The 14,274-nt window shown below is 43.7% G+C and overlaps 1 protein-coding gene across 1 annotated transcript; it reads right to left on the bottom strand.

Annotated features, from left to right (window-relative positions):
* Positions 1–2,690: 2,690 nt before the first annotated feature.
* LSM5 (LSM5 homolog, U6 small nuclear RNA and mRNA degradation associated) lies at positions 2,691–5,540 on the bottom strand. The gene is made up of 5 exons (XM_063423295.1): positions 5,371–5,540; positions 4,797–4,892; positions 4,539–4,566; positions 3,882–3,954; positions 2,691–2,966 (listed from the first exon to the last, which is right to left on the bottom strand). Exons 1-5 carry the CDS (start codon positions 5,414–5,416, stop codon positions 2,934–2,936), a joined length of 276 nt encoding a protein of 91 aa, XP_063279365.1. The 5' UTR covers positions 5,417–5,540; the 3' UTR covers positions 2,691–2,933.
* Between the last annotated feature and the right edge of the window lie 8,734 nt (positions 5,541–14,274).

The following is a 14,274-nucleotide window of genomic DNA, read 5'->3' as shown; positions in this document are numbered from 1 at the left end:
ACCCACCATAGTGTCCTCATGAAAATGACATGAAGCTGCAGAATCTGTTGATAAATGATTAATTTAAATCCATTCTCTCTTTCAGCAGAAAGCAAAAGTGTGGCCCAGCATTAATGCAGCAACAGTCAAAACAAAGCTAAATTTTGATTTCCTGTTCATTATAGTAGTTCAAATATGTCAAAGCAAGCTCCTGAAAATATTTGCTGACTCCTTGTATCAACTGCCTCAAGGTCAGATTCACTGGAATTGAAAGTGGAATAAATCTTCTAGTATTCTCTGCTTACATTGTGTCTAACTGTAGTTCAATTGACCAAAATATTGTTACACCTGCAAAACAACATGTTACTGATGAGACTGCTAAATTACAATGATATGCTTTGGAAGCACTGACTGTGCTAAGAATTACCAATGACCTGGGAGTCATTTTAATACTTGCAGTGAGGTTACTCAGAGGGTACTTTCACCCAAACCAAAATGAGCAACCATACTGAAATAGTAAGCAGACAGGAACTTTCTCTGGACTAAGACAGATAGCCAGGTAGTAGAACTAAACCAGTGCTATTCTGAAGAAAAACAGAAAGCAAAACAAACACAAATCTGAATAGAATCACCACTGTGCATGTCATAACTACAAAGTTATTTTAACTTGACAACTATCTTGCTCTAAACTTAAAGCCTCATTCAGTTTTCTATCTTTTTTAAGCCTAAGGTTATTATTTAAATGACCTACATATGGCGGTACCCTGCATAGTATCCTGGAGAAGATCAGTGTCCACAACAACTGTGCAGTATAATTAAGCACTTGGATTTCTAGAGGATGAAGAACAAAAACCACCACTTACTGGACAAGCTTATTAGTTGCACTTTCAAAGCAACAGGCTACAGGAATAATGAATGCAAAGCAAACCAGACCCACCTGGAATACTTTGTATTCTCAGCTGACAGTGAAAAAATGTTTCATCTTAGAAAGGACTAACAGTGTTTGCATGCACAAACTCTTTTTAGAGGGATCTCTGCAGACCTGTGAGTCAGGAACTAAAACTAAAAATCTTCCTAAAAGATAAGTCTTAGCACTCCCTCTGGAGTGAGTGGAACAAAGCACAGCCAATCAAGCAAGAACTGAGGCAGTATCAAGTTGTTTTGGATTTTTTCAAGGCAACAAACTCCTGAGGGAACAAGATATTTGTGCTGTCACAGTAAAAGCTGCTTTTGAATCAAGATCTACTCTTTTCTCAAAAGCTGTTTTCTAACAGCTTTTTTTCATAACTGTTTTCAAAACACTGAATGAAGTAGAAATCAAGTGCATACAAGTGGACAAAAATCAAAATTTTATTCAACAATACCCCAACATAGTAGTGCTGCCCTGACTAGAAATCTTTGAAGTGTTCTCATTTCTTGTGAAAACTCAACTTACTGCTAGGAAAGAAATTGTTTGAGGCAAACAACCACAGATGATGCTTCAATCAAACCTAAGTTTAAAAAAAATCTATCTTTTTTTAATACATGCATTAAACAAAGCTGGAGGAAGAAACGGAAACAGAAAGGAAAAAGACAAACACATTCAGGGAGTAAATGGTATAGATTGTCAGGACATAATCTAAACACTGCAACCACAGATCATTTCTTCAGAACACGAGCCTGAAGCTGCACACTCAGCAATTAAAAGGAGACTCCCTCTACCTTTTAACAGGCTTCAGCAAGAGGTTCTCACTGCCTTGTGAGTTCACACCCAGCTAGCAGAAGGCAGCTTTTCTGTCAGATTAAGCAAGGCAGAAAGATCCAGTACAGCAGCTTCCTTGCAGAATCTTGCTCGAGCCCCCTTCTTCAACTCTTCTTCCTTGTGGTGATGGGAAGGCAAAGCACATCCTGTCCACATGAGCCCATGCTGCACCCTCCTTGTCTACAGTGACAGCAGGCACCTGTGATGCCTCTCCAAAGACACATACACAGAAGCCAGCTGAGAGGTGTACTATAGCAGCATAAGCTGCTCTGGGAGCATGGCCTCATAACAAAACAGCAATTCCTCACAAAAATTATCCTGAAATAGTAGCTTGCAAGATCTGTCACACTTTAGCATCACAGAAGAACAGATGGAGACAGAAACTCCTGTTTACTCTAAAATGAGTGTTCCAAACCATGCAAGCAGACACAAGCAGCTCCCAATTTGAGTATACACAGCATCAAGTGATGAAAGCAGAGTCACCACTGAAACCAGTGAGAAGTTTTAACACCAGCCTTGGGGATTTCTACCCCCAGAACATGAAATAGGTCTGGTCTGTCTGTTCTCACTTGCCACATGCCATTATAGAACCTCTGCTGTAAGGAAGCATATCCACCAAGCAAAATGGTCCACTAGAGTTGAACCTCAAGTTCAGCCAAACCAAAGGCTGCTGAGCATCAAACAGATGCACCCAGCCTGAAGGGCTTTCAGAACTCTACAGAATAGTGTCACATGGTTTCCAGTGACACAGCCTTTGAACAAAACATCCAGCTCAGTATCTGCCTGTATGCCAAAGGACAGCAACATCCTGGCTCATGACCTGCATATTATATGGACTTGGGCCAGAAACAAATGCAACAGATATAGAAAAGATGATGACTGATGGCAAGTGAAACTCAACTGTCATTTTTCTACTCTGTCAAGTAGTTATAACATTATCTAACCCGTGCACTTACATAACAGAACACAGTAACCAACAAATAAAAAGCCTTTTATTCAGAAGAGGTTCATGTGTCTTTACAAGAAAGTAATGATTTCAACTTACAAAGTCAACATTACCATCAGCACCTTTCCTAAAGGGCTGTCTTTTGTAAAACATCAAGTGTGTAAGCAAAGCAAACAAATGATCCACATCCAAACACACTTCTACCCCAAAATCTACCCCTATTTAGATTTTGCATACATATATAAAGTACACGTGACTATCATGTCTTCATACTTCAGGTCCTTCTCCTCCAGGAACCAGCTATAAAAGAGTAAGACATTTTTGCATTAGCGCCATAGAGTTGAGCTTTACAAACCCATACACGACAGCTCTTGCTTTGAAACAAACATTTTAGGACATGGAGACTTTGTGATAGACCTCTAAAGTGGCTTTTAGACTCTCCCAACAGAGGAAGTCAGTTATTGCCAGAGACGCACAAACCAAAAATGCAGCAGGCAGTAAATCAGCATAGCATCTCCTTGTGAAGGAAGCAAAGAACTGAACCGAAAAAGAAACACAAAAGGAAAAACGCAAGGGAAGAAAAGAAAGGATTAACCACTCCTTTTACTGATCTCTTCTTCATAATCAGCTGAGCACTTCTAAAGAGAAAGAGCTTCACTGGTTTGGGGATCAAAATAAGAAGAAGTCTAAAGCATGGATTTCCTAATACAGGAAGATACATCCCCAAAAGAGACATGAGATCTAATGCAGAAATGTATCTGTGTCTTGCTGAAAATTCACCAGGTTCTTCTTCAAGGGCAACACACCACCAGCTTAACTGGATGGCAGGAATTTCCCCCCATATAAGGAGTCAGAACATACGCTGTCCTTCCGAACAACATGCCGAACAATAACCGAAGCAGAAAAAGGCTTACAAATTAACACAGGATGGCACCTGCTCAGACACACAATGTAGAGATGCAACATTTGTAGAACAACACAATGGAGATAATTCCTCATTCATACAGAGCCAACTCAGACCCAAATCTTCCCACAAAATTAGGAATGCCCTTTTGTTGGAAGTCCAGGCTTTGTGGCCAGCTATGCAGACAAGCTACTTGAAACTTCCTGATGTAGTGAAACTGTCAGGAAAGCTCAGCTTAAAGGAGTTGAATACAATCACCGACTGATTTACAGGCACAGAAAGTCAGCACAATGCAGCCTTTGATGACTCACCATAGTTATGTTATTTCCATTGAGCAGAATCTGGTCCAGCTTTGTGATTCTTCTGCCCTCAGGTGTGATCTCACTGAAGGAGCATTAGAAATGGTAAGTAAGAATACAGAACCAGGGACAACGGGTCCAGTTTTGACCGCAGAACTGACAGAAATCTATGCATTAAGGTGACCATTGCTGGAACTAACAAATAAATGAGCCACACTGCAGCATGATCCTGATAAATGGAGCACCTCGGTACAGAATGCTAACTGGTATCTAAAAAGGTCTCTTCTACTCAGTGCGTGGAGACGTGTATTCAGCCTCTAAAGCTTGGCAGTTTCTTGAATACAACATATCAACCTCTTATGACTAAAAACGTTTAAGTACTAGGTCTTAAGGCAGGGTAAAAACAAATGAACTACTGGAAAGTTTGCCACACAAACCAAGCAAAGGACTACAAATAGGATCCCCATACAAGTATAAACCATGCAATAGCTACTCTACGGCATAGCTGTGCTGAACAAATCACTTTCTATAGTTTTAAGTCTGAGGTTAAACTAGTCAGCTGGCAAGTATTCCAAAAATGTAAAAACATTTTGCTAGCAGATCTTACACAGTATTCTGCCTCAGTGAGCCAAACATTAAATAGCAACAAGAGGCAGAAAACATACTTACAATTCTGTAACATCTTCCAGTACCATATCTGAAAATCCAGTTTCAAGGAAAATAAGGCCCAGATTTTAAAATGAGAATATTTAATGCTATTTTCATATTATACCAAGATGTGATTTTACCTGGAAGCTGAAAATATCAGAATAATACAACTGATCCATATAAAAAGTTTCTATTCAGTGAAGTCAAAACTCCGAAGAGCTGTAAATTACTTAGGCCAGAGCATAAAACAGACAGCCTTAAATTTCCACCAAAGGATACTGACAAAGTCATCAAATCCTAGAAGTGTCCCAACAATTTCTTTGTCGCTCTTCATCACGATGTGAATGCGTGAACCGATGCACTTGTCCACAAGTTCTGTAGATATACAGAAAAGCATACGTTCTACAAAGCAAGTCTTTCGAGTCTTGCAGGTTTGGGGGTTTTTTGTGTTTATTTACACAGAGACACATTCCACACACTCTTACTTTCCCTCTCTCTCCATTCTCCCACTTTTTCTTTTCCCAAACCAGCCATTCCCCGACATCCCTAAACCCATGTCCACTCCCCCCGTCCTCCTTCAGACACTCTCACAGCCCCACACCCCACCTCACCCCCAGACCCCAACACCCCGCACCCATGCCCTGCTCTCACCCCCTTTTCCCCGGCCAGACCCCCATATCCTCCGGGCCGCGCGCGGCCCCGCCGCCAGGCGCTCCCGCCTTCCCGCTTCCCGCCAGGCGCCGCCCCCTGGGCAGCTCGGGCCCCGGAGGGGCGCGCACCCACCGCTGCCCCCACACAGAGGGGGACCCTGGCGGGCCCCGAGTGGGGGCCCCGGGAGCCCCGCCATCGTTACCGAGCGGCAGCAGCTGGGACGGGTTGGACACCGCGCTGGCAGCCATGTCGGAACCGCTCCTGGCCAATGGCCGCCGCCACCGCCCACACGCGGGCAGGGCCGGGCCTGCAGCGGCTCCGCTCCGCCCCGCTCCGCCCTGCCCGCTCCGCTGCTCTCCGCCCCGGCCCCGTGCCTCCCGCGCTCCGGTCGCGGTGCAGGCGTGGACCGGCTGTCGTGCTGTCTGCTCTCTCCACGTAGAGACGAGACTTGAAGGAAGCCCGCCCTTTTTCCGCCTTCCTTCCCGTCCTCTGCCGGCCCAGCCGGGCAGCGCCGGCGGGGCTGCCGCCGGTAGCCATGTGCCCCGCGCCAGGACCGCGGACTGTGTGGTGTGCGCTGCGATGGCTCAGCTCTCGCAGCATCACGGAAGCAGTCAGGTTGGAAAAGATCTCTGAGATCACCGAGAACAACTTGTGAACGAATCCCACCATGTCAACCAAAGCATAGCGCTGAGTGCCACATCCAGCCTTTCCTTAAGCAATTCCGAGGACATTGACTTCACCACCTCCTTGGGCAGCTTTTCTATGAAGAAATTCCTTCTAATGTCCAGCCTAAATCTCCCCGGCACAGCTTGAGGCTGTCCTCTCATCCTGTAACTTGCGACCTGGGAGAAAGAGACCAACCCCTGCCTGTCTACAACCTGCATTCGGGCAGCTGTAGAGAGTGATAAGTCCCTCGAGTTTCCTTTTCTTAACACTAAACAACCCCAGCTGCCTCAGCAGCTCCTCAGAGGACTTGAGCTCCAGACCTTTCATCAGTTCTGTTGCCCTTCTCTGGACTCCCTCCAGGACCTCAATATCTGTCTTGCAGAGAGTAGCCTGTTGCCAGCCAGATGAAAAATAGTTTGCTCCTAGTGGGTTAATGCAGTGCTTATTCTTCAAAAACCATTGACCTATGGAACTGCACAACCCTTATTTTGTAGGAAGAAGAATTGGAAAGCAACCACCCCAGTTGTGCCAACTTCTACCAGTTCACTAGGCTGCCAGCTATGACTTTGGGGTCCCTGACCACCCAAAGAGACCCCAAGACAGAAGAACATATGGAGAGAGGGGAGGGAACATATGTTAATGACTTCAGAGAAATGATTCTCATATCTATGTTTCTTCCAGGAAAACCTATCAATATGTGTGCAAAATATAGTATATAAATTAGAGCTTTCTCTGTACTCAGCATGAATGAGATTTTGGAGGCGATATCCCCTCATGCACCCAGTTGAATAAAGAATGCTGGCTTCTTAATGCTACATTAGTGTTGAGAAGTTTTTATTTTTACTGATTTTTGGTAACAGGCCTACAGATGGACACAGGACTCGAGGTGTGGCCTCACCAGTGCTGAGCACAAGGGGACAATCACACCTGGTGCTGCTATCCCCACTGTTTTACGTGCAGATTTTCATTCCCCACATTTGTCCAGTGACTCACTAGAAGTGGGTTGTGTGGAAGGGTTTTGAAGCCTTTCGGTAGCTTCATCCTACCACCATTCCCAGCTAGCTTCATCTGTGCCCAATGGCCATCTATGCCCAATGGCAGAGACAGCCCTCTGGGGGTCCTGGGCATGGGGAGTGCTCCCTTGGGATGAGGTAACACTGGGCAGAGCTGCACATGGAGAGCACTGGCTGCCACCCAGCATCACAGGAAGCCCCCACCGCTGCTCAGAGAAGGAGATGCTCACTGTAGCTGTGGACACTGGGGTCACTGGCACTCACCCCTTCTCCACCTGCTCCTGTCCTGCTGGTCACAGGCACTGGCTGGCATCACAGAAGTTGTGCCAGCGGGAATGGGCCATGAAGGCCCAGGCAGCATTCCTGTAGGAGCAGAAGAGCACTCAGTGGACTTGGGGAGTATTCTGCTGGCACTGGGGGAGGTAGGAGGACGTTGGACGGAGCTTTGCAGAGGGGACGGAAGGCACTGACTGCTTCCTTGCCATGAAACTGTCAGCAAGGGAACATTAATCCCACTGATCCTCCATATCCCAGCTCCTGAGATGGCCACTTTTCTTTGAAAAATTTGTGACCTTGGAGCCTCACATCTAGATGTTGCACAAAGCCTGATATCTTTGTGCCCAGCAACTGGCTGTCATTTAATTTCCCAAGCACAGGTACTCCGGTCTAGTAACAGAACTTTCTGACAGCATCAAGTTGTTCTTTGCTGCTCTTTATGCTCTTTGCTCCTCCAAGGTGCACTGCAATCCTTGCCCTCTTGGTTAGGAAACTCGGACAGCCTGAGGAGAGCGTAAGTTTCAGAGGACTGCTACTGCCCTGCAACTCTCCTGAAGGTGTCTGCATTTCTCCCAGCTGATGCCATTTTGAGGGCTCTCCAGCTGAGAAAACAAATATTCTCTCCACACAAGCAGCAGATTCTTGTCCCATAGCCACAGACAGGAAAATATCACTCATGAAGTAATCCCAGCTCCTGCAATGCTGACCTTGGGGAATCTCTGCTTTCTTAAACACTTGAGTGTGCCGTCTGGGGAAAGCTTGTGTTGACTTAACTTCTGTAGGTCTGCTAATTCAGTTAATTGACCTTCTGTTGTCCTGTCTCTTTCCTCGTGCAAATGGCACCATACTTTCCTTCTTTGTGGTTCCCAGTGCTATTCAGTTACTGTTCTTTACTCCTGCCTGGGTCTGGAGAATATCTGGCCTGCAGCTTCTACACTCCCTATACTTAACTGTGTTCTCCATCTGCCCAGCCACTCTACACAAAACTGGCAGACTGACCTGTTCATTGTCCTTCTCTGCTTTCTAGAATGACATTAAAGGCTTTCTCTTTAGGATACTGACATGAAAACACATCATCTTTCATTTGGGCTCCAAAGGCAGCACAATAATCTCACAGCAGAAGTCTTGCGGTCCAGCCACAGGGCACCAAAACTACAGCAAGGGCACTGTAGTTTTGGAACTCCCAAGCCAACTTCAGTGTGCACATTTATTCTGAGGGGAAAGGGCAACGGAACACATGCGGTACTCAAGGTCAGAGCTACATAAAAACTATGGAATCCTGTCTTTACTCAGAATGCCTGGTAGAGCAAAGGAAGTATTATTTATTGGTCTAGAAAGTGCAAAGATGTGCTCACAGTACCCAGCTACTCAGCTTCAGGAGTCTGCTGTAACACTGTGTTATCTCAAAGACTTTGTTCTATAAGCCATCTAGCAACAGTTTTAGTCCTTGCAAGTTTCTCAGTGCTGGCAGAAAAATTAGTAGATTACTCTTTGCATCCACTTGCTGTCCTGCAGTACTAATGTTAGAGACCAAAGACTACATGATTCTTTCACACCTGAAAGAAGTTTTTGGAAATGAAGATGTGAAGGAAAATCCTGACAGCCAGTTAGCCAAATCAGCCAAATTGGAAGGTCAACGTACTGAAAATAAACCTTCCAAATTCAATGGGGTTTTTTAGGAGCTGGAATTAATGAGCAGCCACTTGCTTTGCCTTAAGGCATATCTGGGGTGCAGCACTGCTCTCAGACAGGTTGTCCAGTGCTGTCTTCTGGCCTTTAGAGGGCGTTTCAGCCTCTTCAACTACAGCTCAAGGCTAGAGCTAGATACTGTGCTACAGTTTTGACCCATCATCAATCACCACGGCCTCGAAGATACACCACATTCCCACAGGCACTGACAAAGTGCTGGGAAGCAAACTGCTGCATTCCCTTCTCCCTCTCCCTCTTCCCTGGCCTCCATGTGCCTTCACTCCAACTTCCAGTGATTTAATCCATGATAGTAGCCATGCAGGCTTGGGTGGGCTGAAAGCATAAACAAGAACAAGACTGAGGGTTATTAGGTTTCTCACAAGGTGGGTAGGAGGGTTGCCATGCTGTCCTGGAATCTGAAACTTGAGATGGAGTTCAGACAGTCTTGCTCCACAGCCTGACTCAAGTATTGCCTTGGAGTTATTTCCACAGGCTCAATGAGGAACTTCAGTCAGAAGGATTTGCCCTCCTCAGATCCCTCCCCTGCCTAGTCTGCAGAATGGGAAAAAAGAACCTTTCTTGCTCCAAATCCACATAAAAGGAGCTAGTGTTTATCATGTGGAGAGGAAATACCCCTTCAAATGCACCTGTTTCTTCTGCCCATCTTGTACCACCATCTGGGTGTCCACATCTGGTTGATTTAAAGACTGTGAAGGGGTCTGAAGCATAGCCACAAAAAGTTTGAAAGCATGGAATTGCAAATCTGTGTGCAGAACTGTGTTGAGTTTGTTACTTCCAGCACAGTGTCTGACAGTGAAGTAAGTGAGCAACTCTGGGAGTACGATAGCTCTGAGTCTTTCAACTTTCATTATTTCAACTTTATTTTCCACCACTGACCTTTGTTTCAGATCTGCCAAAGGTTTTCCAGTGGCAAATCTTTGATGAGACACGTGAGCTTGTATTTTAATGACAGGCCATTTGCTTGCTAGGGAGTGTTGTAGGCTGCAGTGGTGGAGGATGTTCTTTGAGGATTATGAGGATTATGCAGGATGTTCTTCCTGCATAAATGTGCATTTCATGGCTGATGCACTTAAAGGACACACGATTTAGTGATCCAAATGATCCCTGTTTTTATCTTGCCATATTCTGAGGAGTTCAGTGGAAGTGGATGGTTCTGTGTGTCAAGAAATGCACAGATCTCCTGAGGCAGGAGTAAGGCCTCAAGAGGAAAAGACATATCCAGTTGCCTTAAGTGCCAGGCTAGCCACACTCTCCCAGGATTTTTATTATGACTTCAGAACTACTTTTGGTCTACATTTATTGGGAATTTAGCCTGTATCACTATGCACCACAGGTATGACAAAGATGAAGGGGTTAATCATTATCAGTATTTGAATTTGGTAAAAGCCCATCAGAGCCTATACAAAGATCCAAAGGCAGTGAAAGTGTCAAGTACCAGTTTGTATTCAACAAGCAGGGGTCTCCTTACTACAATGCAGTTTGGCCTGCCAGTAAATGGAAATGACAGGCAGAAATACAGTTTCTGCAGTGATTTCAGATGTTGAAATTCCCCCATTACAGCAAGACACCCCAAGACTGTAATTTCTGAATACCTTCCAATGCAGAATCTGGTTCCTATCACCCATGGACAATGGTTTTCTTTATGCATTAGTAAAGAAGATGAGTTACCAATGCACCTATTAGCACTTCCTGCTATAAATTAGTTACTTTTTGCTGTATGGAGTTTTACCTGTATGACTGTCAGAAGTTCGGTATTTCTATTTAATTTTTCTACTTAATTGGATTCCTTGACATGCAATAGTGTCAGGATTTATGGTGAGAAAGTTCAGCCCTACAGAGATGAGCTGAAGGTAGGCAGCAACATTTGTGTCTTGGCATTCATGAAGTGTATTGATTTACACTTGCAGACACATGCCATTCATCCTGTATCTTTATTGCTATGCATTCAGTGTACTTCTGAGAAAGTGTTTCAGTAAAATCACTGCTTTCAGTCAAATGCTCAGAAGCAATCCTAGTTTATACCAGTTTATCCTGCTTCCACTCAAGGTCATGAGAAAATATTATGGAAAGGAAATAGATATCCTAAGCCCAACCCTACAGAGTGATACAGATTCCCAGGACACCCACAAGTGTTTTCCTCTGCTGCTGACTGCACTGCATGCAGGTCTCTTTGCTGCCAGCAGCTCAACTTTCAACTTTTGGGGTAAAAGTATGAGGAAGTTTTTGGTTTTGAACAAGAATGTTCTTGCAGGAAAGTATAGTAACCTGGAGTAAAGAAATGTTTTAAACATCCTGTCATGTGCTGTGTTCCAATGTATTGTAAATCGTAACATCCTATGATTGAAATTAAATTGCAATATTTAGACAAAAAAATCCCCACATACTTGGCCTAAAAGCATTCTTTTCCAATGCTTTTTGAAGATCTTAATTGCATTTTGAAATTCAAGCAATTTCTTTCTAAGGTGAGACTGGCAAGAGGCTGAAAATTCCATTTGCTGCACAATTCCACTTAATGAATATTAACTCCCTAGTGGCTTGACCTAAGGATTTGTGCAAGTCATGAAATATGGACTCATTTTCTGCTCTGTGAATTTTTGGATTCTGGTGGCTTTTGTTCCAGAGAAGAGCAAGTGTCGTGTGGTAATAAGTGAGGTCTTTAATATCTTAGGTGTGTCTGTGAGTGAAAGGGACATGCAGAATGGCTGGGTAGCTGACTATATTAAATCAGTAGTTGAGGGCAATCACGGACACAGAAATGCAGAGTCACTGTGTGTTTGTATCAGTGCTTTAAAGGCTGGTTTTATGAGAGGCAGAGTTTTTCATAGGTGACAGCACCTCCTGGTTGTTACCATTCTCTATTCTTTACATTCCCTCCCTGTAGTAGCCACTTGTTCTTCAAAATTTCCCTCACCCTTTGACACATGTTTAAGTTTCCCCAGGATAACTTTCATTTGATTCCTCATTACATGTGCACTAATATGCATTAGGAGGAGTTGATTCTGGTGTGATTTTCAGCTACTATTTGCAGATTGCACTGCAAACCTGTACTGGGAGCAGCAGCCACCAAAGGCCACCAGCATCCCTGGAGAGGGAGCACCTTTTGTCCATAGGGAGCAAGCTAGGTACTCCTTAACCCTTACAAATTCAGCACACGAGCTCCTTTCTCCATTTTATCCCATCTGTCCTCTCCCTTTTTTTCCATCCTTTTATTATTCCCTAACTCCTCCTCCTTCTTCCCTCTCTTTTCTGCCTCTCTTAGCCCCCTCCTTCTGTCCCTGTTGAGTTACTTTCTTGACACCTAGTGGTATTGTGTTCTCCAAACACCAGAGCAAAACATAGTGCTGTGCCAAAAAAGCCCTTGTCTCATATCAGTATTAGCCTTCCCAACCCCTTTCCTCATGTTTGATTTTTTCAGGAAGAAATGCTTCCCTTTGGTTTTTCATATCCTGCATATCAAATATATCTATATACTTTCTTTTTTAGTACTTTATACAGAATATTCTTTTACAGCAAAGTCTGAATAAATCTGCTTTCCTTGGTGCCAGGAAAATCCCCGTACATAAATTTAGGAAAGAATACCCAAGATATGCATAGAAATCATCCCTAACAAAAAGGTTCTTGCTAAAGCCAGGAATACTCCATCAAGCAGAGGCCTCTCAAATATGCAGCTGGTAAAGGACCATGCACTGTCACATGTGTCACTGCATCCTTCTTGTGGAAACACACCAAAAAATACATTCAGCTATGGAATGCACCTGAACAATGCAGGTTGTTGAAGGAATGGCATCCTGCAGTACTGGCTCTCATGTGCTGTATTTTGAGCTGCAGTGTCTCACAGATTCAGATCACGAAAAGGAGGAAGTTCTGCTCAATGGCCTCTACTGATAACCAAACATGCAATGATCAGCAGTGAAATAAGGGAACCTGGTGTTCCTTCAGGATTAATTTCTGCACTATGATAAAACCACAGTTCAGATGACTCATTTAAGGACTTTCCATCCTGGAACAGGAGGCTGGCAACAAAACTACAGCATAACCCATGCCACTCCCTTTCCTATTAGTTCACCAGCAAAACAGCCTGTAATATGAAACATAAAACATGGACACACAAGGCAGTCCACTTGCTTAAAAATGTGTTACACACAATAGATACTGACCAGGCTACTCACAGCTGTATGTTGGTTCCTGTCAGTCAGTGGGGGAGAAGGTATGAGTGAGTCAAATCAATGTGCTTAGAAGTGTTGCAAAGTAAAACCCCCTTATGTTTACATAACATCCTGCCCTGTGGAGCGCAACATAAACTTTTTAACACAAATAATGAACCTTTGCAGAGTTGTTACTGTCAAGAGCTTTTACTAAGCTACACTGAATCACCACTTTTCTTCATGTTTCACAACATTTGACTGAGATCAGGAGCACCCTCAGTGTGCACATAGCATAACCTTGCTTTTCTGGAACTTGATTCTGCAAGTCAAGGGGAAGAATGTAAAAGACTTTTTATCCATCTCATTTAGGGTCTGTGCTACACTCTTGGTTTCATCTCACCCCTGAAGGAGGTGGTTGTGGTATCGCTGCTGCACTTGTGCCCTCTGATAGCCTGGCAGTTCAGGAATTGTTTAAATTTGTGGTGGTCCAGAGCACATTTCTACTCCCTCACTGATAAAAGCCTTCATCATCATCATGCATGTCACTTGATCCACTGACTCCTCTTTTCACTTAGTCTAATTTTTCCTTTTTTTTTGGTAGGATTATCAGCTTTCAGCAGAAAAGCCACAGCTTTTTCTGACCACAACTTAAGTTACTTTAAAATCCTGGGTGCTGTGCAGACAACTACTTGGCCATAATAGTAACACATCACTGAAAGAGAACTTACCCATACTTCTAGACAAAAGCTTTTCATAACTGAACTGCTGTATAAATAGTCTTGAAATTTTCTGAATATATAGGAACTGACTTAGCAAGAAGAGTAATTCCGGAAGGTAGTGACACAAAACAATGATGCCTACCATACCCTAAGCGGTGCAATATAAAGTATCTCAAATCACACACCCAGTTACTACTTATTTGAAGTTCGTCTCTCGTAATTGGACAATATTAATTGAAGGCACCCTTCCAGCTCCCCCTGTAACTTTGTAGCTACAGAATTAATGTGAAAAGATTCAGTAGTTCCCAAATAATTCCTGGCATCTGCAATTAAATACTTTGAATTCTACTCCAACATGAAGAGATTTATGAATATGACTGCCTGCATTACTGATGTACTGAGCAAAGAGCCAGTAACCACACTACCTTGCTAAGCATGGCTGAAGTAATGATCAAGTGTCAGGACGTAGATTAACTATAACATGCTAAAACACAAGTTGATTATACAAATTATAATTCAAAGTTTTTTGAAGAATAATGTTCCCCAATCCATATACAAACAAAACAATCAGACCACA

Source organism: Prinia subflava, chromosome Z (genome assembly GCF_021018805.1).
Source record: "Prinia subflava isolate CZ2003 ecotype Zambia chromosome Z, Cam_Psub_1.2, whole genome shotgun sequence".
NCBI classification, from domain to species: Eukaryota; Metazoa; Chordata; class Aves; order Passeriformes; family Cisticolidae; genus Prinia; species Prinia subflava.
This window is presented reverse-complemented; position numbering and strand designations above follow the sequence as displayed.